Source organism: Cydia amplana, chromosome 22 (assembly GCF_948474715.1).
Source record: "Cydia amplana chromosome 22, ilCydAmpl1.1, whole genome shotgun sequence".
NCBI classification, from domain to species: Eukaryota; Metazoa; Arthropoda; class Insecta; order Lepidoptera; family Tortricidae; genus Cydia; species Cydia amplana.
Genome location: NC_086090.1, coordinates 10,563,860 through 10,590,920, shown reverse-complemented (window position 1 = coordinate 10,590,920; position 27,061 = coordinate 10,563,860). Strand labels below are relative to the sequence as shown.

Here is a 27,061-nt window from a genome sequence, read left to right as displayed (position 1 = left end):
CCTGGAGGCCTGCAGGGTGACAGCGGCCTGTATCCTGGTGACGCACAATGACAGGGTACTTACCACAAATGGTCCTCTCCGAGTGTACACCATAAGTGTCCCGGTCGCAACCCGAGCCCGCCCTGGAGGCCTGCAGGGTGACAGCGGCCTGTATCCTGGTGACGCACAATGACAGGGTACTTACCACAAATGGTCCTCTGCGAGTGTACAGCATAAGTGTCCCGGTCGCAACCCGAGCCGGCCCTGGAGGCCTGCAGGGTGACAGCGGCCTGTATCCTGGTGACGCACAATGACAGGGTACTTACCACAAATGGTCCTCTGCGAGTGTACAGCATAAGTGTCCCGGTCGCAACCCGAGCCCGCCCTGGAGGCCTGCAGGGTGACAGCGGCCTGTATCCTGGTGACTCCGGGGCAGCGCTCGTCGGATGAGCAGGCCTCGAGGCGGGCAGCTGGAAATAGGGCTAGGGGCCCCGTGCCCGGGGCGTAGTCCACGCGTTCTGCTACTCCTGGTGGTGAGAAAATAGCATTTTATACAATCGTGATATAATAGAGAGCTTTTCAGTCGGGTGCCGTGAAGCTTGCTGAGTGGCCTAAGTAGGTACGACATTGAAAAGTATGATTATATTACTATTATTATGTACAAACGTTAAGGACCTTTTCCGCAGCAGTTCAACAGCACGCCGAAACCTGTAGGGCTAGAATGGTCGCCTCTTCATCGTCTGTCACTATGCCTCTCACATTCTAACAAATGGGTAAGTGCGAAAGTGACGCATGACACCACGCTGTCCGCGTTTTGGCCGAAGTCTCTGTATATTTTTACTCATTTTTGGTTATTTAGTAGATGGAAGGGCAGGGAAGTCACTTTGAATATCAAGTGCGTGAAAATGTAAGCTTGCTTGTTCTTTTTCTGAGTTGGTTGTCCAATTTACATGCCTCCCAGGGCTTGCAGTAATTTAACTATAACTTTTGTACACACAAGGCAATTTATATTATTCAAGCCCGCGTCAGTTGAAAGCTGTCTTGGTTGAAGACTTTAGACTTCAGGTGTCTTATAAAATACTAAAGATCTTGACACCTGGCGTCCTAACACCAATGATTTATAACTAAAGATAGGTTATAGGCGTTCCAAAATTGAAGCGCTTAACTTGTGACAAATTGGACAAGTTTCCTTTAGACGCGGCTGGACAAGCGAGAAATGTGCACGTGCTAACGAGCTCCCGCACACCGAAAGAGAAAGAGACGACCTTATGTTTAACAACAAGTGTGACAAAGATGGATGGAATAAGAAAATTAATCAAAAATAACAGATTTCTTCGTAGGCACAGAAATAAATATGGAAGTATTTTTGTGCTCCTCATGTATGAGTATAACATATCTATTATTATATAATATCATTGCCTAACACTGTGAGGTTGCTTATCATATCGCAGCCAGAGTATGTTCCAATTTAAAAGACTATATTATCAATGCTTTTACCCTTCCAGCCCGCGCGGCAGGGCTTGTTGACCTTGATGGTGACCATCACCGGAGCTGACTGCATCATGCCGCAGTCGTAGGCCACGACAGACAGGATGTGGTTGTGTGATTTCTCGTAGTCCAGCGGCTCCGTGTTGCGGATCACACCTGGAAACACAAAAAAATACATCAAATAATGAGAAGTAAGTCGCAGAATACCAGCGATGTGGCTTGCCGCATCACAATGCTGAGCCAGCGCCTTTTCTGTGCCACTACACATGGCTTCATAAAGTAATCGTTAATAGTTTTTAACCGACTTCCAAATCTAAAAGGAGGAGGTTATCAATTCGGTTGTATGTTTTTTTTTTATTTTTTTTTTATTTTTTTTTTTTTATTTTTTATGTTTGTTACTCCATATCTCCGTCATTACTGGACCGATTTTGAAATTTTTTTTTTTGATTGTATGTATATGCATACAGATTGGTCCCGTTTTTGTCAAAACCCAGTTCTGATGATGGGATCCATGAGGAATCGAGGGAACTCCTCAAATCTTAAAGGCATACATATAGTGATTTTTGTGTTTTTATCAACAAATCAAGCATATACATTTAAAAAAGTGACATTTGATGAAGTGGAACTGCTGATGATGATCAGAACGGAACTCTTCAACGACGCATAGTACACGTTTGACGATTTGTCCTCTTCGTTATGTTTGTTAAGCAAGTTAAGTTTTTAAGCCACATTTTTGTCAAGCTCGAGTTCTGATGATGGGATCCATGAGGAATCGAGGGAACTCCTCAAATCTTAAAGGCATGCATATAGAGATTTTTGTATTTTCATCAAAAAATTAAGCATTTTCATTAAAAACTGTCGCATTTGATGCAGTGGAACTGCTGATGATGATCATAACGGAACTCTTCAACGACGCATAGCTCGCATTTGGCGATTTGTCCTTTTCGTTATGTTTGTTAAGCAAGTTAGGTTTTTAGGCACATTTATGTCAATCTCAAGTCCTGAACATGGGATCCATGAGGAATCGAGGGAACTCCTCAAATCTTAAAGGCATACGTATAGAATTTTATATATTTTCATCAGAAAATCAAGCATTTACATTACAAACTGTGGCATTTGATGAAGCGGAACTGCTGATGATGATCAGAACAGAACTCTTCAACGACGCATAGTACACGTTTTATGATTCTGAATTTCGATTTTGACTTGGACTGGGCCCCGGACTCCGGACTCGGACCCGTACTCGGACTCGGACCCGTACTCGGAATCGGACCCGGATCCGGACACGGACCCGGACCTTGATCCGGAAAACCACTATGATACCTAAACTAAACAAACCACTATGATTACCATAAAATGTATACATATTACCAAATAAAGTATAAGCGCCGTTAAGTGGGTCCAGGCTAGTAGTTAGAGAAGTCGGTTTTTTTCTATTAAAGATTATTAGTAATTAAGTTGTTTTTGCATGTTCTTATCTTGTACTTTTAATGTCATGTATGTTGTCTATGCCATGTATGTTGTGCATATTATCTATCTAAATAACTCTAAAGTTAATTTCACGTCATTGCATGAAGGAGAAGCCAATGATATTAATTATCTCGGACTTGCAGTCATCGCCATATCGCGGTGTACAACTGTCGCCATCAGATATATCGGTGCGGCTAAGGTGCTCAACAATATATGAACACGCACTCTAACGCCTTGACAATAGAGGAGTGGTCAGATATTTGTGAGCACCTTGGCCGCTCCGATATATGTGATGGCGACTGTACAGTCGCGATTAGTCGCTTCAACACGAACTATCTCATACTAGACTCTCATCCACTTGACGCAGCATAGTGAAGGAAGACCGTGCAATCTTACCATAAGTATCTAAAGCGATGGGCTGGCTTGGCTCCGATCCGTCAGTATCTCGTACTTGCACATGTCCCCGTACCGCGGCGTACAGTCGCGATCAGTCGCTTCGACGCGGACTATATCATAGACATTTATCCTCAGAAGATATCCTGGCAAACTTACCGTAAGTATCGATAGCGAACGGCTGGCTCCGATCCGTCAGTATCTCGTACTTGCACACGTCGCCGTACCGCGGCGTACAGTCGCGATCAGTGGCTTCTACGTGTATTATATCATAGACATTTATCCTCAGGAGGTATCTTGGCAAACTTACCGTAAGTATCGATAGCGAAGGGCTGGCTCCGATCCGTCAGTATCTCGTACTTGCACACGTCGCCGTACCGCGGCGTACAGTCGCGATCAGTGGCTTCTACGTGTATTATATCATAGACATTTATCCTCAGGAGGTATCCTGGCAAACTTACCGTAAGTATCGATAGCGAAGGGCTGGCTCCGATCCGTCAGTATCTCGTACTTGCAAACGTCGCCGTACCGCGGCGTACAGTCGCGATCAGTCGCTTCTACGCGTATTATATCATAGGCAAATGCCTATGATATAATACGCGTATACTTGAGCGTTTGAGGATAAATATCCTCAGAAGATATCCTGGCTAACTTACCGTAAGTATCGATAGCGAACGGCTGGCTCCGATCCGTCAGTATCTCGTACTTGCAAACGTCGCCGTACCGCGGCGTACAGTCGCGATCAGTCGCTTCGACGCGGACTATCTCGTCGTAGATGCGTCCCTCGTCCACGGACTTGACGTACGCAGATTGGGGGAAGACCGGCGCGAATTCGTTCACGTCTGTCACCGTTATGTGGACTGGGACCCTGGAACATTTAGAGGTGTTGTATAAATATTAATGGTGTTATTCATAACGGCTGCTAACTTAAACAGTTGATGATGGTCGTTTGTCCCTATCTGTCGTTATGCCATAGAGAGGGACAAACGACGATCATCAGCTGATTAACTTAGCAGACGTTTATGAATAACGCCGTTAGTCTTCAGGTATCTCACAATCAGGACCACGTTTAGACTTTAGATCATTATTTTCTCTGAGGTTAATTTTTGGGGTTTAGTTTATCGTCTCAAATATATAATATTATATTAGCTTTCTAATATATTCGTGTGCATTTTGGAAGTATTTGCGATGATCTTTTTACAAGGTAGGTGAGGTAAACAGGTAGGTTAACAACCGAACACGGAACGAAGATCTGATCAAGATCGCGGGAAACTTTTGGTGACAACGCACCAGTTCTTTTATCTTTCGGTAGAAGTATGTTAAGTAAGTTACCTTCGAGGATCGAATCGAGGGTTGCTCAAGCAAATAGGCTCATCGATTAGATTGTTCAGGGTCTGAACTTCATGACCATGGGTTCATTTGTAATACTTTTCTCTTCCTTTGTTTTGTGTTTTCGTTACTTAATTAATTACAATAATTAGTAAACTCACGTGTTGGAGTAGGAGCCGTCACAGCCCACGGCGGCGATGTCGAACTTGTAGTTGCGCCGCTTCTCGCAGTTGAGGGGGAAGCGCACGCGCAGCCGCGCCTCGTTCTCGTCGATCACCATTATCTGAAACGTCATCATCGTCATTACCGTCTTTTAACACATTAATTGCCACCCAGCCAAACAAGACATCCGCGCCAGGCCACAAAAATTTCTTCATATAAAGCTGTAGAACCACCAAATTGTAAACACGGCTTCACTTCAAATTCAAACTCACGGTTCTGGACTCACTTTCAATATAAAGTTAACCAAATTCCCTTTGTGGTGAAATGTATTCAGACATTTCACCACCACTTACTTACCAATGTACAACACGAACGTACATAGATTCAAAATTCACGTACGGCGCAAAATGTTCTACTGAATTCAATACATCGCCTATTGAGCTATCCTAATACGCTTCAATCCACCATTCACGCGACAAAGCAACGTATAACTACCGAAATACGGTCTCAAATATAATAACCCGGACCTCAACGCCTGCATTGCGTCGAAAAATGAATTTTAAGCGGAGAGGTTAAAGTTCAAAGTAGTTCGAATGGGGATAAGTGGCGAAGTTAGTGCTATGGAAATAGGGTAGTTGCGATGGTGATTTGTGTAAGTTTGAGAGCATGTTTGCTTCCGCAATTTCGATGCATAAGGAATAGCTTCCCTAGTAGAAAGTAGACGTATTGGTGACTCTCGATAGGTATAAAGTAGGTAAGTATAACAACGGATGATAGAAGCCCCGAAGTGACCTTCCGGATGTCGTCTACCTAACGAGCCAACGGACGCGACGGATGAGATTAGCTCAGGACCGGGACAAGAGGCGTACTAGAAGAGAGGCCTATGCTCAGCAATGGGCGAGAAAGGCCTGATATGATGATGATGAAGTATAACAACACTAATTTATTTTACTATCTGGATTTTTTTGTTTCGAATTGTACTTTCCAAATCGAAGCGTATTCTCGGGTTCCTCAGACTGCCTCTTCACTGAGGCGGTTATGAGTGGAATCAACCAATAGCATTGATTAAAATCCAGAGGAGCTGGGAGGAGATGTAGATTACAACCAAATGCTTGATTCCTCTCATCTCCGCTCGCTCAGTGGAATGTCAGCCTTAATATATAAAAAAAACACTACACTACACTACCTTAACTACTCAGCTGACCGTACCAAACTTTGTAAACTCCTTGTTCCACTGCCACTACAATCCGTATCGAACAATTTTACTGCAACTATCAAGTCAAAATCTACAAAGTTGGCCAAGTCAATCCGCTACAAACTCGCAGGACTGCCCCTGGCAGTATTGTAAAAGTTGGCATCGTTCAGTTTATCTCTGCCTACAATGTAGAACTGTAAACTACAAGAACTGGGTTTTGATTAGTTTGCAAGGCTATCGAGCTAGACTAGAAATAATGCTAAAATAAATTAAGTACCTGTACGAAGCCAAGATTTCAGACCACCATTTCTATTCAATCACTTAAAATTTGGATAACCGAATAACTATCTATTTTTGAAGGATGAACCTTCTCTCTTAGACGAAGAAGGTAATTAATTAAAATAATTATACATGGTGTCACTTTCAGTACGGATCAAACGAAAACCAATGAGAAAGGACCTTTAAAACTACCTATTTGATTTCCTTATTATACTATTACTTACTTACTGAACCGTGCTTCCTAACTTTTACTTATATTTAACCTAGGGGAACCCCGGATACGTGCCCGAGTTGCTTCACTTTCAAAAAATCTAAGTTCCCAATATTGAAAAGAAAAAATAGGTAATGCCTGGATACAAAACAGTGTAGGATAAATTTTAAACTATAATACAGTGCCAGCCACTTGAATAGCCTCACTCACCAAAATTAATATTTCTCATAGTAATGTAAAAAGGAGATATACATTAAACATTTAATATGAAATAAAACAAGAAGCCTTGTAATGGTAAATAAAATCTTTATTGTTATCTAATCAAAGTTTTAAGAAATAACGTCAAACAAATAATTGACCCTTCCACTTGAATAGCCTCACATGCTAAAAGATACTGTTTAGTTATTCAAACTCTTTCGTTTAATATTTCGTATACCTTCCATTAGACCTTATTAATTGGAAAATACGATTAGGTAGTGATTCATATAAAGAATGTATATAATTAACGTCCACAGAATCCCAAACATTGTAAATAGCTTGAATCAGTTCTTCTTTATTACTAAACTGTCTTCCGTTGTAATAAACTTGCCGAGACAGCCAACCCCAGGCATTTTCCATGATTTCCAGATCAGGGGACAAGGATGGCCAATCTAGAACTTCAATCTGGTTTTCTTCAAACCACTTTGTAACTATGGCTGACGTGTGTATGGGAGCATTATCATGCTGAAAAAACATTTTTTTTCTACTTATTACTTTTCTGATCGTACTTTTTGTTTCTTTTAATAAATTTAAATACTTTTCAGAATTTAGTCTTCTGTCTACCACAATTAAATCAACAGTACCATAGTAAGAAATTGCTCCCCAAACCATCACCGATCCGAGAGTTGAATGATGACGTGATAGTCCTTTCGGTTTTTTCCTTAGGTCATGAAAATAATATTTAAATCCATCTGGACCATCTAGATTAACTTTTTCTCATTACTAAAAATCACATTTCGCCACTCGGTTTTCCAGCACATGTACTTTTTAGCAATAAGATAGTCGACCCGCCACATGTTGTTCGCGCAAAGGAGGTTTACTCATGATTTTTTTTCGTTTGAGGTGGGATGATGTTCTAATAATCCGTCGAACTGTAGAGAGAGATGCTCTAGTATTTATTTCACTAGCTATTTGCCTGGCGGTCTTGGTGGAATTTGAAGCAGAGCGTAAAATAAGTCGACGTTCACGATCCGTAGTGGCAAATTTTGTGCGTCCTTTATACTGGTGGCCGTAATTTTCCTTATTTTTAACATAATTATTAATAACTTTAGGGCTGCGACCTATTTTTTTAGCTATCTCAAGATGGGACAATTTTAGAGTTAAATAAAAATTAACCTTTTCAATTTCTAAACTTGTAAGTTTTTTACCACGTCCCATGGTCACAAAAACACTGTGTTTATCGCGTTACTGCAGGTATTTAATAGAATGCCATCTGTATTATCTAATCATAATAAAATAAATTTGAAAGCGAAACTTAAATGCATGGTTTGGACGATTATGTTACACTGAGGCTATTCATGTGGACGGCCCGTATTAGCTCTTGCGTCCACGACGTTTCGCGCACAGACAAGTTCGGACTTGTTAATGTGTAGTTCGATAAACGTCAGGGCGTACAATTCAAATTTAAGGTATATTGATAAAAATAATCACGTATAATTATAATACTCACAATAAATAGGTGAGGCTATTTAAGTGGTTGGCACTGTATCATTAGGAAACCTTGTAAAGCACACTAAATCATACTTTATAATATAATAATCCAACTGCAATCCATTGCAAAGCTCTCCGTCCACTCATTTCCCAAAGGAAATCCGATGAACTCTCAAACGCTTTTACTATTCACACTTTATCATCAAAAACTAGTATAACTGTGATCTCACACTACGTATAGTTATTAAGAATAGGAAGATCATCTAAATTTGGTCAGCTCGATATTCTGTATTGGATAGTCACTACGTTTATTGCAATGGATTCAATTAAAATTAGTCCTATAACTTGAACTGTGCAACAATAGGATTGTTAGGGTATTAGTGTTTAATTTGGGTAGATCGAGTTAAAGTGGCTAGGAAGCTAGACTAGCAAACACTTAGCAAACAAATTATATAAAAAATCGACGCGAATAATATTTATCTTTCAATCAACAATAATTTACTACAAAAAGATAGACCTGTCATAATCATAAGAAACATAACTCGGTACTCTACTAAACTAATAATCACCTAGGTACATTGTAAGTCAAACCAAACTAAATAAGAAATCCCACGTAATGACAACCAGCAATACACACTCCCATTCGCAGCCACCCACGACCGCACAAAACTAACAAACTCCCTTGTGAGGTGAAAGGCATCAAATGAAGCTATATCGGAACGCCCAGAAGGTTCTATAAAAGGCCTTCCGATAGTATGATGTAGGTATTTCGTAGTATATTTTCCTTTTACGGTCTCGTAGACGAAGGGTGGAAAAGGACTTTTTATTAAGCATGCAGTTTTTAGAGAAAAGACTACGATGACCAACTTGGTTTAAATTAAGTAATACGACCAATGTATCGCTGCTTGGCAAATACAAGGTGTAATAAGTTTGTATTTTTTTAAATTTCGATCAAATCCTGCTTCTGGAAGCATCTTTTCCCGCTCTGAGGGACAAAAGGTAACTAACGAACCTAACCAGCTAAAATGCAGTTTAATTCTTGATCACAAAATAGTTATTGTTCAACGTTAACAGTTTAGTCTTAAAGTTACAGCAAACGCTGTTTGTAAATGAGTGTAAAATTTTTGCTTTTTAAATATATGCAAGAAGTTACAGCTTGTATTTTCACAGACTGATTTGAACTTTATTGCACAAATACAAAAAAAATGATGCACCATTAGCGGACTTAATGCCTAATGCAATTCTCGTATCAGTCTAATCAGTCAACCTTTACCTATGTGTTTTGTTTTTTTTTGTGAAATTTAAGGGCACCGAAAGAAAAACCAATAATGCCACTGTCATAGCTGAGCCAAATTGTGCCATTAGGCACCCTTATCTCATATCCACGCAGCTGTGAGGACGATGAAAGGAATCGAATGAGGTGTCCCACCGCCGTAACCCTTTTGAGCCGCGATTACTACTGTTGTAAGATGTTCCATTATATTTTACGGTTAGTAAAAGTTTTCTTATTGACCTAACTAAGGGATTGATTAGTTTGCACTACACATTTACATAAAAACTTCTTCGACAAAAAAACATTTGTAATACACGCTTTCAGATATTCGGGACTATGTTTACCACTACATTTTGCAAATAAATATCTTTATCTTTTATCTTTTTTTTTATCTTAACTTCATTATCACATAGTTACAACATTTTCAACGTCAGATCAGATCGATGTGATCATACTGTTGTATTGTCACTTGCCGTACAAGCCTTACTTGTCGTAAGTACGTATGACAAATTTCAGTTCAATCAGATACAAACATTTAGTCCGGAAATACGAGGCGATAGTTAATTCCATAAAGCAGGAAGTTTTCGGAGAAACGCACAGTTAAGGACTGTCACTACAGCCAGCCGTCTAAGCGCTGGTGGCCTAGCGGTAAGAGCGTGCGACTTGCAATCCGGAGGTCGCGGGTTCGAACCCTGGCTCGTATCAATGAGTTTTTCGGAACTTATGTACGAAATATCATTTGATATTTACGTCGCTTTTCGGTGAAGGAAAACATCGTGAGGAAACCGGACTAATCCCAATACGGGCCTAGTATACCCTCTGGGTTGGAAAGTCAGATGGCAGTCTCTTTCGTAAAAACTAGTGCCCACGCCAATTACTGGGATTAGTTGCCAAGCGGACCCCAGGCTCCCATGAGCCGTGGCAAAATGCCGGGACAACGCGAGGAAGAAGAAGAGAGAGACTACTGCCAGCCATCTAACTGGAAGATGATAATGTCGCGTAGAGCGATGGCGGATAGAAGCGATATATAGCGATGTTTACCTCAAACGGCGCCTCCCCATGGTGCTTGTTGTTCAGTATGAGGAACGAGCACAGCGGTCCCCGGGCGCGGATCGCCGGGGTCACCTCCACCAGGGTCTCGTTCTCCCGGATCAGGCCGTGGTAGCCCTCGTCCGGCTCCGCCAGCTCCAAGTATGGTACGTCTGGGAAAAGAAAATAAGGCGTTAAAGACATTGGTTATCTTCATCTTCAAAAATTATTGGACATTTAATATGACACGACCATTCCTTTAAATTCCAGCTGATAATACAGGGGAAAATCCAAGGAAAACGAATACGTGGAAGAAGCATGAGCACCAGATCGCTGTTTCGAGCTGCAGCGTCAAAAGTGAAAATAGCCCTAATGATAGCCAACCTCCGGCAGGAGACGGCACCATAAGAAGAAGATTCCTTTAAAATTATACTGGAGGGTAGGATAGGACACAAGCGAGTAACAGGATAGCCCAGACGCGTTACTTAGATCAAGCGAAGAAAAAAGTAAGGGTCGTGTCGTATCAAAAAGTCAAAGAGATCGTAAGACAGTCGTAAGACAGGGCGACCTGGTAGATACTCCACCGACAAGAGAATAGCTCTTAAGTTCATGATGATGATCTTTACCATCTTCATCGTATACCCGTTGCGGGCACTGGCATCTCACAAGATGGTTCGGGCTTTGGTGGAACAAGCCCAATGCTTATTGGGAACTATAACAAGATCCAGATTTAAGTTAAACATAAAGTCCTTAAATGTTTAAGCTTCCGAAACGGATAAAATAGTCTAAAAAGAAACTAAAATAGTTAACATAGATGCAACAATAAGTACTTATCGTAAAAAAAAAATGTCAACAACCATTTCATCTAAAATGACTTCAGAATATTCTTCTGCAAAATAATACGCGGCCGGACCCCACATAATGGGGCCATAACCGTTCTTACAAGCATTAGACTGCGTGGTAGGTATTACCTCACAGGAATCTATATAAAATAACACAAAATTATACAATGTTTGTTTTATATCAGATAATATTCGCACATTCGACTGGTATTACTTGCCAAAAACCACCAGTCACAACATAACGTTCTCAATCCTTACGTAACGTCCAACGTACAATCCTTAAACCCCTGAATTGGCCAACTTTCAGAAAGGTTAGATAACAACCGGGTAAATACGCGCCGAGATTTCAAGAAAAACCTTCCTTGGAAATAAAACTACTTTAACGTTGAAATAGAGGCAAGGACCATTCCTGGGGCGATTGGAAAATCGAAGAGGGGAACGTGTTCTGATCGCGCAGCTAGCTCGAGCGAGTCCAGCGCTCAGGTGGACAAATTTAACGGACAAGAACCACAGCAGGGGAGCCTAGGTAAATGACCACCCGTTTGTTGTGGGAAATTTGGTTTCACGTTTAAAAATTGCGAAGACATGTGAAACTACTTAAAGTATTAAGTCGATGTAGATAAAGTTGTGACGGAAAACAATACCATTATGAATTTTTTTATCATTAAAATTAACTGAATTCGATGTAATTTTTAATTATTGTCAGAATGACCAGTCAGTGTCAGATGTCCGATATTTACAGTTTCAATGAGGAAAAATCAATCTATAGATGGTCAAGCAAATCTTGTCAGTAGTTAGAAAAAGGCGCGAAATTGAAATGTTCTATGGGACGATATCCCTTCGAATTTGCCGCCTTTTTCTACTGATAAGATCTGCTTGACCAACTATAATCTATATTTGCAAGGGCAGACTCCAACCAAAACGTTAACAGGTTAAAGCTTGATAGAAAAAAATCACCATCTCATGACTAATTTTCATTTATTTTAAGAACACAAACACTAGTTCGTCTAAGCGCTTTTGCAAACGTTTGGAATAGCGCACCAGCTCCCGGTAAACTAAAGGTTTTCAAACGTCTTTCTTTAAAGAACTGTTTTTCAACAGCTCTGATTGTGACTTGGACTAGGTAGCTGCAACACCAATAAAAGATTCTTAACTGGGATTTAGCGAAACGGTTACATTTAACAGTGGAAGTTTCTAAACGGGTTAAAGAAAAACTAAATAGCTACACAGGTTGTTTGGAACTGTACGGATACAGATAAATTAGAAATATAAATATGTAGTAAATATGTAGTATTGGAAACGGGGTATTTACATTTCATTTCATTTATTTGCATTAAACATGGTACAATAGTTCTTATGCTATTGTTATTAGGTAACACATGATTAACTACATAGTAGCATGCAAATTTACACCTTAAACTCTAGGACATACAAACATAACAAACTAAGCAGGAACATACAACATAATTCAAATGTCAATGCTAAATCTAAGAACAATTTAATTATTATGTAAGATTTGTACTAAGTAATTGTAATGTTATTCTATAGAAAAATAAAGTTTAATTTTTTTTTTAATTAAATTGTACAACGGGACTTAATCGCAACAACACACACAACAATTGTTAACAATTTAATTAATTAAAGGAACCGTCAATTTAACATGCCATTAGTTTGACAACCTCCCGAAAAACTGAAGTGGATATAACCAAAAATATTAAGTCGAAGCGATAATGTAATCTTTACAATTATTTATATTTACAACGGTACAGGAGTTAAATAAATGATGACTTTCGTGTGTGGTTCCATTTGAATAATGATTTAGCACTTCAAAATATTGTTCGTACAATATTCATGGGATCGGTCGATAAGATTACTAAGTGATTAGGTTAATGCATACAGTATACAATGTAAGTAGGTATATATACGAGTATGTGATGTGTATGCAAGTCAATGTGTCTGTATAATTATGACAATACATATACAGGTAAGACCCTTGTTAAAAACAACCGAAACTCTACATTTTTTATATTTGGCAAATTTTATGTTATTTCCACTTATTTAGAATAGCACCTTCGATTGTACTATAAATTTCTCAAAATCACAAAGGTTTTTTAATTATCTTATTATTCTGAAGAAAGTAACGTTTCAGCAATATATAGTATCAGTTACTACTATTATATTACTACCAGTTATACCTATAATATACTAGCTGTTGCCCGCGACTTCGTACGCGTGGATTTGTATATTGGTGGTTATATATTCTACATTAGCTTAGAACATTATGCAGCAAAATATTGCAGTAGGACGGTTAATCATTTGTTAATTATTAATATTATACAACGCATGAGACTTGTCTTTCACAACCTACGAAGTTTCTAGCCCCTAACTGAATAAAATTGTTCTCGACATAATCCCTCTCAAACCCCTTAGAAGATTTTCATGTTCTCTATTTACCTAACTACCTAGTTACGAAGTTTGAAGTAAATAAAATTTGAACCCTATATTTTATTTTATTTATTTATTTTTATTTATATTTTTCCACACTTACAACTATCTTTACAGGTAAACCTAAGACAATAGTGTAACTATTAACCATACATATCTAAAGTAAGCCATTACGTCTATAACATAATATATTTAATGTTGATATTGTGAACTGAATATAAACTTTCAACCCCTTTTAAACCATTTTAGGGGATGAATTTTAAAAAACGCTGAAATTACTTTTCTTGTATTCTAATAATATGCCTCTGTACAAAGATTCAAGCCCGTTCTCACAAAAATGTTTGAACTCCATACAAACTTTCAACCCCTTTTTCACCACCTTGAGATATAAATTTTCAAAAACGCTGAAATTATTTTTTTTCCGTTTTAAAATAATACCTTTTTATGAAGTTTCAAGTTCCTAGCTTAAAATAAAATTTGTACCCTGTACAAATTTTGAACCCCTTTTTAAACCTGTTAGGGGATGAATTTTACAAAACGCTGAAATTACTTGTATTGTCTTCTAATAATATCCCCAAATACAAAGATTCAAGTCCCGCGCTCAAAAAAATTTTTGATATCCATACAAACTTTCAACCCCTTTCTCGTCACCTTAGGGGATGAATTTTCAAAAACGCTGAAATTAGTTTTCTTGTGTTTAAATTTAATATCTTTTTGCAAATTTTCAAGTTCCTACCTTAAAATAAAATTTGCACCCCAAGACGAACTTTCATCCCCTTTTTAAATCCCTTAGGGGTTGAATTTCCAAAAACGTTGCAATTACTTTATTTTGTAATCGGCTATTATGCCTTTCTAAGAAGTTTCAAAGCATTTGTTATGGATTCAAACTTTCAACCCCTTTTTAACCCTGTTAGGGAATGAATTCTACATAACGCTGAAATTACTTGTCCTGTCTTTTAATAATATCCCCAAATACAAAGATTCAAGTCCCGCGTTCGAAAAAATGTTTGATATCCATACAAACTTTCAACCCCTTTTTTACCACCTTACGGGATGAATTTTCAAAAACGCAGAAATTAGTTTTCTTGTATTTTAATATTATATCTTTTTACGAACTTTCAATTACCTAGCTTAAAATAAAATTTGAACCACATACAAACTTTCAACCTCTTTTTAACCCTGTTAGGGGATGAATTTTACAAAACGCTGAAATTACTTTTCCTGTCTTTTAATAATATCCCCAAATACAAAGATTCAAGTCCCGCGCTCGAAAAAATGTTTGATATCCATACAAACTTTCAACCCTTTTTTCACCATCTTAGGGGATGAATTTTCAAAAACGCTGAAATTAGTTTTCTTCTATTTAATTTTAATATCTATTTGCAAAGTTTGAAGTTCCTAGCTTAAAATGAAATTTGCACCCCAAGACGAACTTTCATCCCCTTTTTAACCCCCTTAGGGGTTGAATTTCCAAAAACGTCGCAATTACTTTATTTTGTAATCGGCTATTATGCCTTTCTAAGAAGTTTCAAAGCATTTGTAATGGATTCAATCTTTCAACCCCTTTTTAACCCTGTTAGGGGATGAATTTTCAAAAACGCTGAAATTACTTTTCTTGTCTTATAATAATATCCCCATATACAAAGTTTCAAGTCCCACACTCACAAAAATATTTGATCTCCATACAAACTTTCAACCCCTTTTTCACCACCTTGGGGGATGAATTTTCAAAAACGCTGAAATTAGTTTTCTTGTTTTTTAATATAATACATTTTTACAAAGTTTCAAATTCCTAGCTTAAAATAAATCTTGTACCCCATACAACCTTTCATCCCCTTTTTAACCCCCTTAGGGGTTGAATTTTTCAAAATCGCTTCTTATCTCTTGTACCCTTTATAAATGCAACCTAGTGTGCAAATTTCAACTTTCTAGCTTTTGTAGTTTCGGCTCTGCGTTGATGAATCAGTCAGTCAGTCAGTCAGTCAGGACACTTGCATTTATATATATAGATATAGTCTGTGCGGAAAGAGAAGAGTCGTGGAATGTATGGGGCCCAATACAATCCACGACTCTTTTCTTTCCGCACAGACTCTATATAACATATTTTCAGCGAAGGAAGACCCAGGTGAAAAAATAAACGTGACCATTTTTCAAATTACATTTTTTGGTCAATCGTATTTTCCTTGACTCTTCCCTATGGTTATAAAATTAGTTTTTGTAAGTACAATCATTCTCATTTCCTCAACCCAATACCACGAGTACGATCCGTATTTCAAGCAGAGATATAGCCACTATATAATCGCCGTACCGAACCGTACTGGGTCAAATCCCGACCAACCTCGCCACAAATAGCGACGATCTCGGAAATCGGCGTTTACGGCTCCACCCGGGGACTGAACCCGCACCTGGTTACATAAAGCGATCACATACAGATGTGGACGCTTGTTAATGACCAGGGTTTTTAGCTCGATTCCCGCCAGCGGTAATGACGGTTTTTAAAAAGGCGCATAATTTTAGCAGAGGTTAAAAATGCTTTAACTTTTTTGTAGAAATAGGACGCACGGACAGCAGCAATAGTTGCTAAGTGGGCGAGGTGATCAAAATGATCTTGACGCGACTTTGTCGTTAAGAGAAGAAGAGCCGGTCAAGGTAATGTTAAACACCGCGCCTTAGCAACTTCTGCTGCTGTCTGTACTGTATGCATTTAACTCTGTATTAAATATTATTTTAAAATATGTAAAATACTACTTTAAAATCCTAAACTTTCTTCAAGATCGCAGATCATACTGTCAATATCATTTTCCTTCGAAAATACTTTCTCGCCAGCATTCATGACCGAGCGAGGGAGAAGCGTCTCCATTTCAGCTTGGGTAGAAATACTTTCTACTTTACAACCGAATCGCGTAATTTTTTGTCAGCTTAAGGTAAGTTTCACACATAATAAATTAGTGAATAAGTCTGTTTGTATAGATTACTTAAGTTTATTGTACCTAACTTAATTACCTACTTATCTAAAATAAATATTGTCTTTTTTTTTAATTTTCAGCTAGATCGATGATTATAACCATTTTCGCCGATTCAATTATTGAAAATTTAACAAAATTACGGAGCCATGGGGATTCAAATTCTACAGCTCATAAAGCCCCTACTTAGTAAACTGTAACTAACGTTATCATTAAACGAAACTTGTTTACAGTTTCTCAATTATGTATCTTCAATATAAACTTAAACAAGCTGGAGAGCCAGGCTTCAGACTAAATAGGTTAAATAACTAAGTTGTGCTAAGAAACTTAAGCTTTTTATCACAAAAGTCCCGAGGATGTCAACGGCTTGCAGCTTTCAGGGTTGCCACACAGACCATTCAAAGCGCGGGTCCCGTCAGAATATGTGATAAATTGATAATGATCACTTACTTTCGGGTAACCGTTTCACGCTCGCAATGGGGTGTTAGAAAGTCAAATCAGCGTCTGTTCTCGAATTTTCATAACGATTAACCACTATGGAGTTTGAAAAACAGACACTGGACTGGACGTCACGGCCAAGTTGCGAAATCTTTACGAGTATATTTTATTCTTTCCCATTTATTGTATCAAAAAATAACTGCGGTCTACGTTTTCCAAAAGAATAAAAAAATTGCTTCATTTCGTGCACAGTGCGATCATTTTAATAATTTCAGTTGGAATATACCTACAGATCCCAAATTTAAGTTTACCTTTAAAACAGTAATTTTCTAAAGTGTCCAGGAAAATCTAAATTAACCAACCGTCATTTTACTTAAACTTTTGTCAGACATCGGCAAACTAGAAGATGGAAAAATTAACTTTATATAAAGCAGAAACGTATGCAAACGGTACCACAAATCTTACTACTTCTTAATACTGGTGAATTTCCGGTAGATGTCGCTAGGCGCCTCGCTAATGAATGATAATATATGGTGGAAATATTTGCTGTCATCGAGTGAAGTCTCGGTCGTTCAGAGCGATGGGCTAGTTTTTCAGAGTCGCGAGCTCGACTCTCGCCCGACACAGTGCATTCCACTTTTCAATCATTTCTAATATTTCCAGAAGATGGCAGCCCTAAGCTCGCGGTGCAACCCGAGACTGCACGGAGGTTGATAAAAATGTCATCTCCAAGATTTATATAGCCCGCAGCACGCCAATGCATTTTGCGGAGCATACTTTATGGGGTGGATGCTGGATTTAGCTGTCTAGAACTTAGTGTAAGGCCTGAGTGGACGCTCGAAGCGGAGCGTTCGGCGGGGCGTGCGGCGTGCATGTTAAACAAATGCAAGCGTATTGGCCTTAGTGCACGCCGCTCAAATCACTTGTGAGCCCGACGCCACGCTGCACGCCCCGCCGAACGCTCCGCTCCGAGCGTCCACTCAGGCCTTACACTTATTGTTCAGCTAGATCGTATCCAGATTGTAACTTAGAGTGCTCCGTAAACTTAGCATTGCCTCCCATCCCGAACAATTGCCTGGCTTTCTCCCAATATAGGGAACTAGCTTCTGTCCGCGATCTTGTCTGCGTGGAATCATCATTCCCGATTCCCGATATATCGGTCCACCTAAATCGGTTAAGCGAGAGCGTGATAGGGTAACATACAGACAGAGTTACATTAGCATTTATTATATTAGTAAAGACAACTGTTTAGAATTTCATGTCAGACAATGTTTTGAGAGAGTACCTACCTAATGTTGAGACTCCGTAAATAAATTTGAAAACTTTCTTGTAAACTATATTATACTCCAATATTATATCAACTGTAATAAATAAAACGATTTGTTTCAAATAAATCTGAAAAATTAGCTTAAATAATTTAATTCACGGTAAAAATAATAATATGAAATTTAATAAATATGTTGTCTCGAGATAATATGCCAGATTATAACTCTTTAAACTCTCGCGTTTTGTACACATATTTAATTACACAAACGGGTCTAACGCGATATAATTTCATTGTTTTTACCTTTAATTCCGACGTTTCAGCTGAGTTGCACCAGCTGTGGTCACGGAAACGTCTGACGTCTCAACAAATGTCAACGGAGATAATAAAACACCACTAAACTACCCGAAATTAGTTAATCCCGCGTTAGACCCGTTTGTGTAATTAAATAAATATGCCAGATTATTGCAACTGAAGTAAAAAGTACCTACTGTTTCTTTTATTAATAAGTACCTTAGTCTAAATAAAATATAACAATTCGCGGTTTAGAACTTTAGAAGTTCATACACTCCAATGAATTTTTTACTTAATAATAGTAAGTAGCTTTTCTCAAAGCTTAATAAAAAACGAATCTTTCAACACATTAGTTTATTCTTTGCTCTTAAATCTTTTATTTTCTTAAATGTTCGCCCTTTTATATCTCTTGTCTACGATTCAAACACTAAATTGGGATTAAGCTTCTATTTAAACGAAAATAAAATACAAACTCGGTGTAAGTTTCGGTTCAAGATTCACTTCCGAAATTAAGGATTCATTGAAGTAGATTAAATGAAAGATTGAGTAATACTTGTATGATGATAATATGATATTTATATGTTTATTTTGTTCTTAAGGACTTAAGTTCGTCTAAGTATTATGTTTTCATTGAATTACTTAATATCGATTTACATTACAGACCATAGGGGAGTTTTTTAGGGTTCCGTACCCAAAGGGTAAAGACTCAATACTCAATACTCAATACTCAATATTTTATTGCAATTTCACAAAGTAATTGTACAGGTGGTAAACTTATAAGCTAGGTCTTTGTGAACCCTGTTGGGCACTGCAATATGTATACTATTTACAATTCGAAGGAGAGGAGAATTTGTGATTAATGTAAAGTGATTAAATCTTAATATAAACAATAATTATAAGCAAATGTAAAAATAAGGATTAAATTTATGTCAAAATACCAAAGTCAAGTCTTAACAAAAAAAAATCTAAATTTCAATGTATTTGTAATTATAGATATTATTTAATTATAATCTGTCATTAAAAAATTCGCTTAGGGTATAATATGACTTAGCTAATAGCAACTGTTTAATTTTATTTATATATATATTATAATTTTCTTCTTCTTTTATAGAGTCCGGGAGTTTATTATATATTTTAATAGACATTACTAAAGGGCCCGATGACAGTAGTTTAAGTTTACAAGGTGGTGGGATTAGTCTATTCTTGTTTCGTATCGATCGTGTAGGAGGTAGGTCCTCTCGTTTTATATATAATTCCCTATTCTTTCGAACGAACTTACACATGTCTAATATATATATAGATGTGAGGGTCAGCAGTCCAAGTTCAGAAAAATAAGGTTTGTGGCTTTCGATTTCGTCAAGTGTTTTATTTATTAAGATACGAACAAGCTTTTTCTGGAGGGTAAAAAGTAATGGAGCGTTGGTACTATTACCCCACAGAATAATTCCATAATTTAGCCAAGCATATGCATACGAGTAATATGTTGTTAGGGCTGTTTCCAAATTTGTCGTTACTTTAACCGCCCGAAGCGCATAGACGAATTGAGATATTTTTTTCCTAATTTTCTCTACATGGGATTTCCAATTCATGTGACTGTCGATATCTAAACCCAATAGTGTAGCGCTTTGCACGACTTCTAACCGAGTATTTTCGTAGGTGTAATCTATATCTAGTGGCGTTTTCTGGTATGGGTAGAATGGAATTATTTTGGTTTTCTTATAATTTATATCGAGGTTATGGTCTCTCATCCAGGAACTGATTACATTTAGGTTAGCTGTAAGTTTCTCATTGACGTCTTCAGGGTTTTGGCAAGCTGTAATTATTGACACATCATCGGCAAATAACACACAGGGATCATTTGTGACTTTGGGGAGGTCATTGATGTAAATAAGGAAAAGCAAACATCCAATAACGCTTCCTTGCGGGATAGAAGCGTTAAGAGTTTCAGAATTCGATTTTACATTTTCTATTTCTCCAGTTGCAAAATTAAAATGTTCTATCTCAACTAGTTGCTTTCTATCTTTAAGGTAAGACTTTAGCCATCCAAAAGCACTTCCGCGAATTCCTATTCCGTATATTTTATTTAATAATATGTCGTACTGTACCTTATCATATGCTTTGGTCATATCCAAAAGTATGCCAATGGCATATTGTTTAGAGTTAAGAATTTCTAAGATTTCTTGAACATACTTGAATACCGCCATGACTGTTGATCTATGCTTCCGGAATCCGTTTTGACAGTCGTTAAATATGTTATACTTTTCACAGAATGCAAAGACTGTACCCTATTACTAAGACTCCGCTGTCCGTCTGTCTGTCTGTCTGTCCGTCTGTCTGTCCGTCTGTCTGTCCGTCTGCCTGCTATGCCACCAGCCTGTATCTCATGAATTGTGATAGCTAGACAGTTGAAGTTTTAGGTATCGTGACATCACGTCGATTTTAAGTTTAGGCATTATGAGAACGTTGTTTTTTAAGAGAAAAAAACTAGGCATTCTGGGGTTTAGGCATTTTGACACAATTACGTTTTGATATCTAGGAATTTTGGTAAATGGGTATAACGAAATTGAGGTAGGTACAATTAAACCAAAGCCATTTTTACGAAATATAAAATTGTTTTGGTTTCAATTGTAAACGTTCAATCAAAGGTATGAGTACGTATAAGCAAAAAAACCAATGCAAAGCTTTGAATAAAAAGGCGTACAGCAAAAACCATTTCTATATTCCGTTTTGTACAAAAATCTTTAGATAAATTGTCACTTACGCCATTTTCGACGATCCTCCAATAGTAGCTCGAGGCAATACGGCGTAAGCGCCAACTTTTACTAATAGAGTCTCTATACAGAGCGACATATATTTGTACATTTTAAACTGATTCTTTTGACGAAGGCTACCTGGAAAAGGGAAATTGAAAAGCCGGACACAAAAATTCGCTGTTAACAATTGCTGCAGTTTTTAGGGTTCCGTACCCAAAGGGTAAAAACGAGACGCTATTACTAAGACTCCGCTGTCCGTCCGTCCGTCCGTCCGTCCGTCTGTCATCAGGCTGTATCTCACGAACCGTGATAGCTAGACAGTTGAAATTTTCACAGATGATGTATTTCTGTTGCCGCTATAACAACAAATACTAAAAACAGAATAAAATAAAGATTTAACTGGTGCTCTCATACAACAAACGTGATTTTTGACCGAAGTTAAGCAACGTCGGGCGTCGGGCGGGGTCAGTATTTGGATGGGTGACCGTTTTTTTGCTTGTTTTGCTCTATTTTTTGTTGATGGTGCGGAACCCTCCGTGCGCGAGTCCGACTCGCACTTGGTCGGTTATTTTTTTATGTATGCTGGGCTGTACGTGGGAAATAAATGTGATTTTCCGGTAGAACGAGTTTATTCCAAGTAGAAATATTGTGATGTGAAAGAAGGTATTACGAATGCTTTAAAATGGAAAGAAGCTCTTATCTTTGGTACTTTTTTAAAGTAAATGTGACTGATTTCGACGTTACCGTTTCCTAACAATATAAGGTACAAAAGAAATATGGAAGTATTTTTGTGCTCCTTATGACGTGAACATGAGTATAACCTATTTATGTATATAGGTACTATAGGTAGTATCGAAAATGTAGTACGTATCAAATAGGTAGTATCACAGAGTGGCATCCCATCTCAAAATGAGATGTTGCCAAACCACGTCGGCGATGGCGAGAGACTCCTTTTTACGGGCAGAGACTGCTCAGGATCGGTAAGACTGGAAAAAGTGGGGGGAAGGCCTTTTTACCCAGCAGTGGGACATTATAGGTACCCAATAAATCTAAAAATCGAAATTCCGTGTGATCTAATGGGCCCCTCAGCAAAAGATTGACACCTTCGTTGCATATTCAGTACAGCATTGCGGTCTTTTGTGTGAAGGGTCCTGACTGCCTACTTGTATTGTGTACAAAAAATATGCGTTTGAATTTGTATTTCAGACCCTTTCGAGGTCGGAGTAGCTTTGAACGTGGCAGCGAGAAGTTGCGAGTACAATTTATTGGTAATTTATTCATAAGAGATTGGCAGGGATTTTGGATAATTCATCAGTAATTCAATAAATAATATTATAGGACAATCTTATACAAATCGTATTCATACAATAATAGTAATAGCCTCGTAAGGCCCACCATACAAATTTTTCCTATTATTAATTTGAACTTTGTGGCACAGTACATTAGGGTGACCTTTATTTGCTTTAGAAAAGCATGAAACAAAAGAAATGGTACAATGTTTAGTTTTTGAAAGGTTCAAATTAGATTGAAACAAACTGTACATTGTAATGCACATTGGGCCTTACGAGGTTAATTTACGTATTCAATCTTGTCACAGTTGTCTGTCAACTTTAAAACTAAAAAACTATAGTGTATACCTACCTTTTTATATAAAAAGGTAGGTATACACTATAGTTTTTTAAAAGCCTTATTAGGGTGGGTTGAGTTTTAAAGTTGGCGCCCAACGTGGGGCCAAAAGTTGATGACGAGTTTGTATCTACATTTGAGGCTAAATTATAGTGCGCAAACTATAACGAAATTAAGTGATTATCCTTTATAATAAAGAGCAATAAAAAGGATTTGTATTGTATTGTATAATTTGAACATGAACTAAATTTTGAATAGTTATTGTATTTTCAGTTTTATACTCGTTACTTATTAAAGTAATGACGTCAAATATATTATTACTTTTAATCAAACATTTTTATTACTTTTTTGTTGATAAAAGTTTTTCACATTTGAATCCAAAACACTGAAAAACTTTCTACCTCCAGTCTCTGATATTAAATAGAAAAAATATATTTTATAGCCGTAAAGACAAAACTCATAAAACTTTCAGCGACATTAGGACGTGGATAATAGTTTGAGTGCCTCCAATGAACCGGAGTTAACCTTGTTCTCTCCATAAATAATCTAATATCATCCCATCTACGAGTTTCTAAACTAACTCATGTTACAAATTGGTCTAATCACTAATCGTAGTACTAACAGTACAACCAGCATCAATAGTAGGTAGCGAAATACACTTTTACTTGACAAAGGACTAAACCAGTGGCTCAGACCTCGCGAACCCCCATGGCTCCACCATAGGGAATATTACGCAAAACTCTGCATAGAGGGCGCCACTTCCACAATCCGTCACAATCTAAGGGCCTAATACCATGGCTGCAATAAACAATTATGATTATGTAAACGAGACGAGAGAGTCGACATTTTGTTGTCTAACCTCTCTATCACTCTTGCATATTCGAGCGATAAAGCGGCAGATAGCTGAGTTACGATTATCGCGTTTCCCGGTAGGTCCTTTATAAACAAACCGCCTTGATCTTATCAATGTCATATTTTATTGTCTGTGAAAACTTGTCAAAAACAGCTAGTTTAAGGCACAGTATGTATAAGTAAGTTACTCTATGGTATGGTTTGGAACATTACAGTAATACGTATTATGAAAACTTTTCAAAACCCGAATCGACCAAAGAACTATTTAATTATCGAACCTGCTCACAAAATTTCATGAGAATCGGTTGAGGAGAACTATAGAGGAGAACATCCGGACATACTAAAGCATTTTTGCCCAAGCTGAGGAGATCTTCCCTAACGCTCGGTCAATAACGCGAAACCCTAAATATTAATACAAAGAAGTACGTATTTAGCTAAAAGGAAAGGATAATTATCGTAACCCATTATCCAAGTCTAAAGCCCTATCAAATTGAAGTGATTCCGCGAAATTCAGCATCGAAACAACCTTCACCCGGGAAATAAATTAAGCATCGGTTTCCTCGAAATCGAGAATATAAAAGTGTATTCAGAATTTGTAACGGACAAGATCAGAGAGTGACATTTCTTCAGCCAGAAATCCATAACCAATTGACAATAAGAAATTACTATCTGAACCATAGACTAGGAATCCTCTAGACGGAGTTTAGAGCAATTATTTCATGAAACCGATGCTGCCAAAAATACGGGGGTGCGGGGGGACGAGGTGAGCGAATCCCGTGCCGTGATTGGTCCGTTCAAAGACGGGATTCTGACACTTTCATTCGAAGATGGAGTAAAACTACCGTATATAGTGGCAGAGGGGGTAGCGTTACTATGCTCAGTCTAGAAGATGTCTTGTCTGTGATCTGAACATACCTCCTAGTCTCATGAACCGAGACACAGCCACTGCTAAACCAGACAGTCTCCACGGAAGACCAGCGTCAAGATACCTAAAGGTAACTTGACACCAAGCTGAGGGGAGACCTTTTCAGTGAAGTTTATGCTTAGTATTAATAAAAGTGTAATAATAGATTTAAGCGATATTGTAAGCGTCCTGAATAGATTTATTTTCTTGTCATAAAAATTAACTATACATGCATAACTATACACATAAGCTAAGTCAAATAAATAACTGTGTTACCTTTTCGCAAGTCAAAACCCTGCCCTTTTTGAACCCGTAAAACCCCTCCAAGCCCTTGTTCTGTCGCCCTAATCAACAGGTACTTGTGGTATAAAAGCGCAACCCTCCACCACAAGTCCTTGACACACCCTCAAACCCTCATGCATATGAGTCGTTAAAAACGGGAGGGTTAACTTTTGAGCGCCGAGTAAAAAGACGTCGACGATCGTTGTCATTTTGAAGATTAGAATCTTACATACGCAGTACATTGTTATTTTTCCTGAATAATGGTTGGTTTTTAATTAATGTTTTTTTTTCCTTTTCCGCCCTGCAAACAGGTTTCTATGCAGGGGAGGGTCAGTTATCTCTGCAGCTTAGTATACACATTAACTACGTTAATATTAAATTCAGTTACTGCAGTCAGTTACTAGGTTTTTCCAATATGAATAAACCAAATGAATATATTACGTAGCTTAAAACCCATTCGTATTCAAGGCATGTCCGCGCCGATTTGTCCCCCTGATTTACACTCCACAATCCATATTTCAAATTGAAAGATGGCGACGTGTAAATCGACGATTCCAATATCGATGGACGGACCAGCGCAAATATTTGTGTTGACGTTTATTTGAAATATTAGCGTCTGCTTGCGACTTTGCCTATGTGTTTTTTTTATGGCAATAGGGGGAAAATGGACAGAGGAATCGCTCGATGGTAAGCAATTACCATCGCCGGACACCTGCTACACCGGAGAGGTTTCAGGTGCGTTGCAATACGATGGGAGTACGCTCTTTTTAGGGTTCCGTAGCCAAATGGCAAGAAACGCAACCCTTATGGATTCGTCATGTCTGTCTGTCTGTCTGTCCGTCTGTCTGTCCGTCCGTATGTCACAGCCACTTTTCTCCGAAACTATAAGAACTATACTGTTGAAACTTGGTAAGTAGATGTATTCTGTGAACCGCATTAAGATTTTCATACAAAAATAGAAAAAAAAAACAATAATTTTTGGGGGTTCCCCATACTTAGAACTGAAACTCAAATTTTTTTTTTCATCAAACCCATACGTGTGGTCTTCAAAAATGATATTGAGGTTTCTAATATCATTTTTTTCTAAACTGAATAGTTTGCGCAAGAGACACTTCCAAAGTGGTAAAATGTGTGTCCCCCCCCCCCCCCTGTAACTTCTAAAATAAGATAATGATAAAACTAAAAAAAATATATGATGTACATTACCATGCATACTTCCACCGAAAATTGGTTTGAACGAAATCTAGTAAGTAGTTTTTTTTAATACGTCAAAATCCCCTAAATACGCAACCCTTCATGGGCGAGTCCGACTCGCACTTGGCCGCTTTTTTTAATGTTTGATGGTCCGGAAATACAGCGGGCCGTGTTAATAGTCTATTTCACAAATTTTACAATGTGAGAATAACAACCAATGTAATATTTCAGGCTGCATACTTGTTAGCATTATCACATATGTGCCAAATTTTTCTCTGAAGCTATTCAGTAGTTTATATGCGTAATTAAGCAACAAATATACTTAAAGTGTCATTCTATGGAACTAACTATGTAAACAAACCGCCATGTTAAAATTGTCTCTGAATGTCAATTTACTAGTCACTTTTGTTTACATAGTTAGCAAGTTCCACAGAATGACATTTTAGGTATTTAATATAAACATACAAAATTAAATATTCATAATAATAAATTGAAAAGTTTATTTCGTGCCTTATTTTGGTTAGTTCTTTACATATGACAAATATTTAATAAATAACTAACTAGGTTAATTATTGTACCTAAACGTTAAAGTTATCAACGTCTATGAAATATACTGTTACTAATTTATAAACTACAGAGGATTACAAAAACATGCCAATAGTTTCCAACCTTATTCCTTTGAGACACAGTTGATTATCCTAATGAAC

General features: G+C 37.8%; 1 protein-coding gene across 1 annotated transcript in view; it reads right to left on the bottom strand.

Moving 5' to 3' along the window:
• The window catches only part of LOC134658326 (calsyntenin-1), a 295,963-nt gene that overhangs the window by 22,032 nt on the left and 246,870 nt on the right, over positions 1 to 27,061 (bottom strand). The window contains exons 2-6 of the mRNA XM_063513957.1: positions 10,510 to 10,670; positions 4,821 to 4,942; positions 3,987 to 4,198; positions 1,477 to 1,623; positions 306 to 506 (exon numbers count right to left, since the gene is read on the bottom strand). Of these exons, the coding sequence (XP_063370027.1) occupies positions 306 to 506; positions 1,477 to 1,623; positions 3,987 to 4,198; positions 4,821 to 4,942; positions 10,510 to 10,670 (843 nt within the window). The remainder of the gene's footprint in view (positions 1 to 305; positions 507 to 1,476; positions 1,624 to 3,986; positions 4,199 to 4,820; positions 4,943 to 10,509; positions 10,671 to 27,061) is intronic.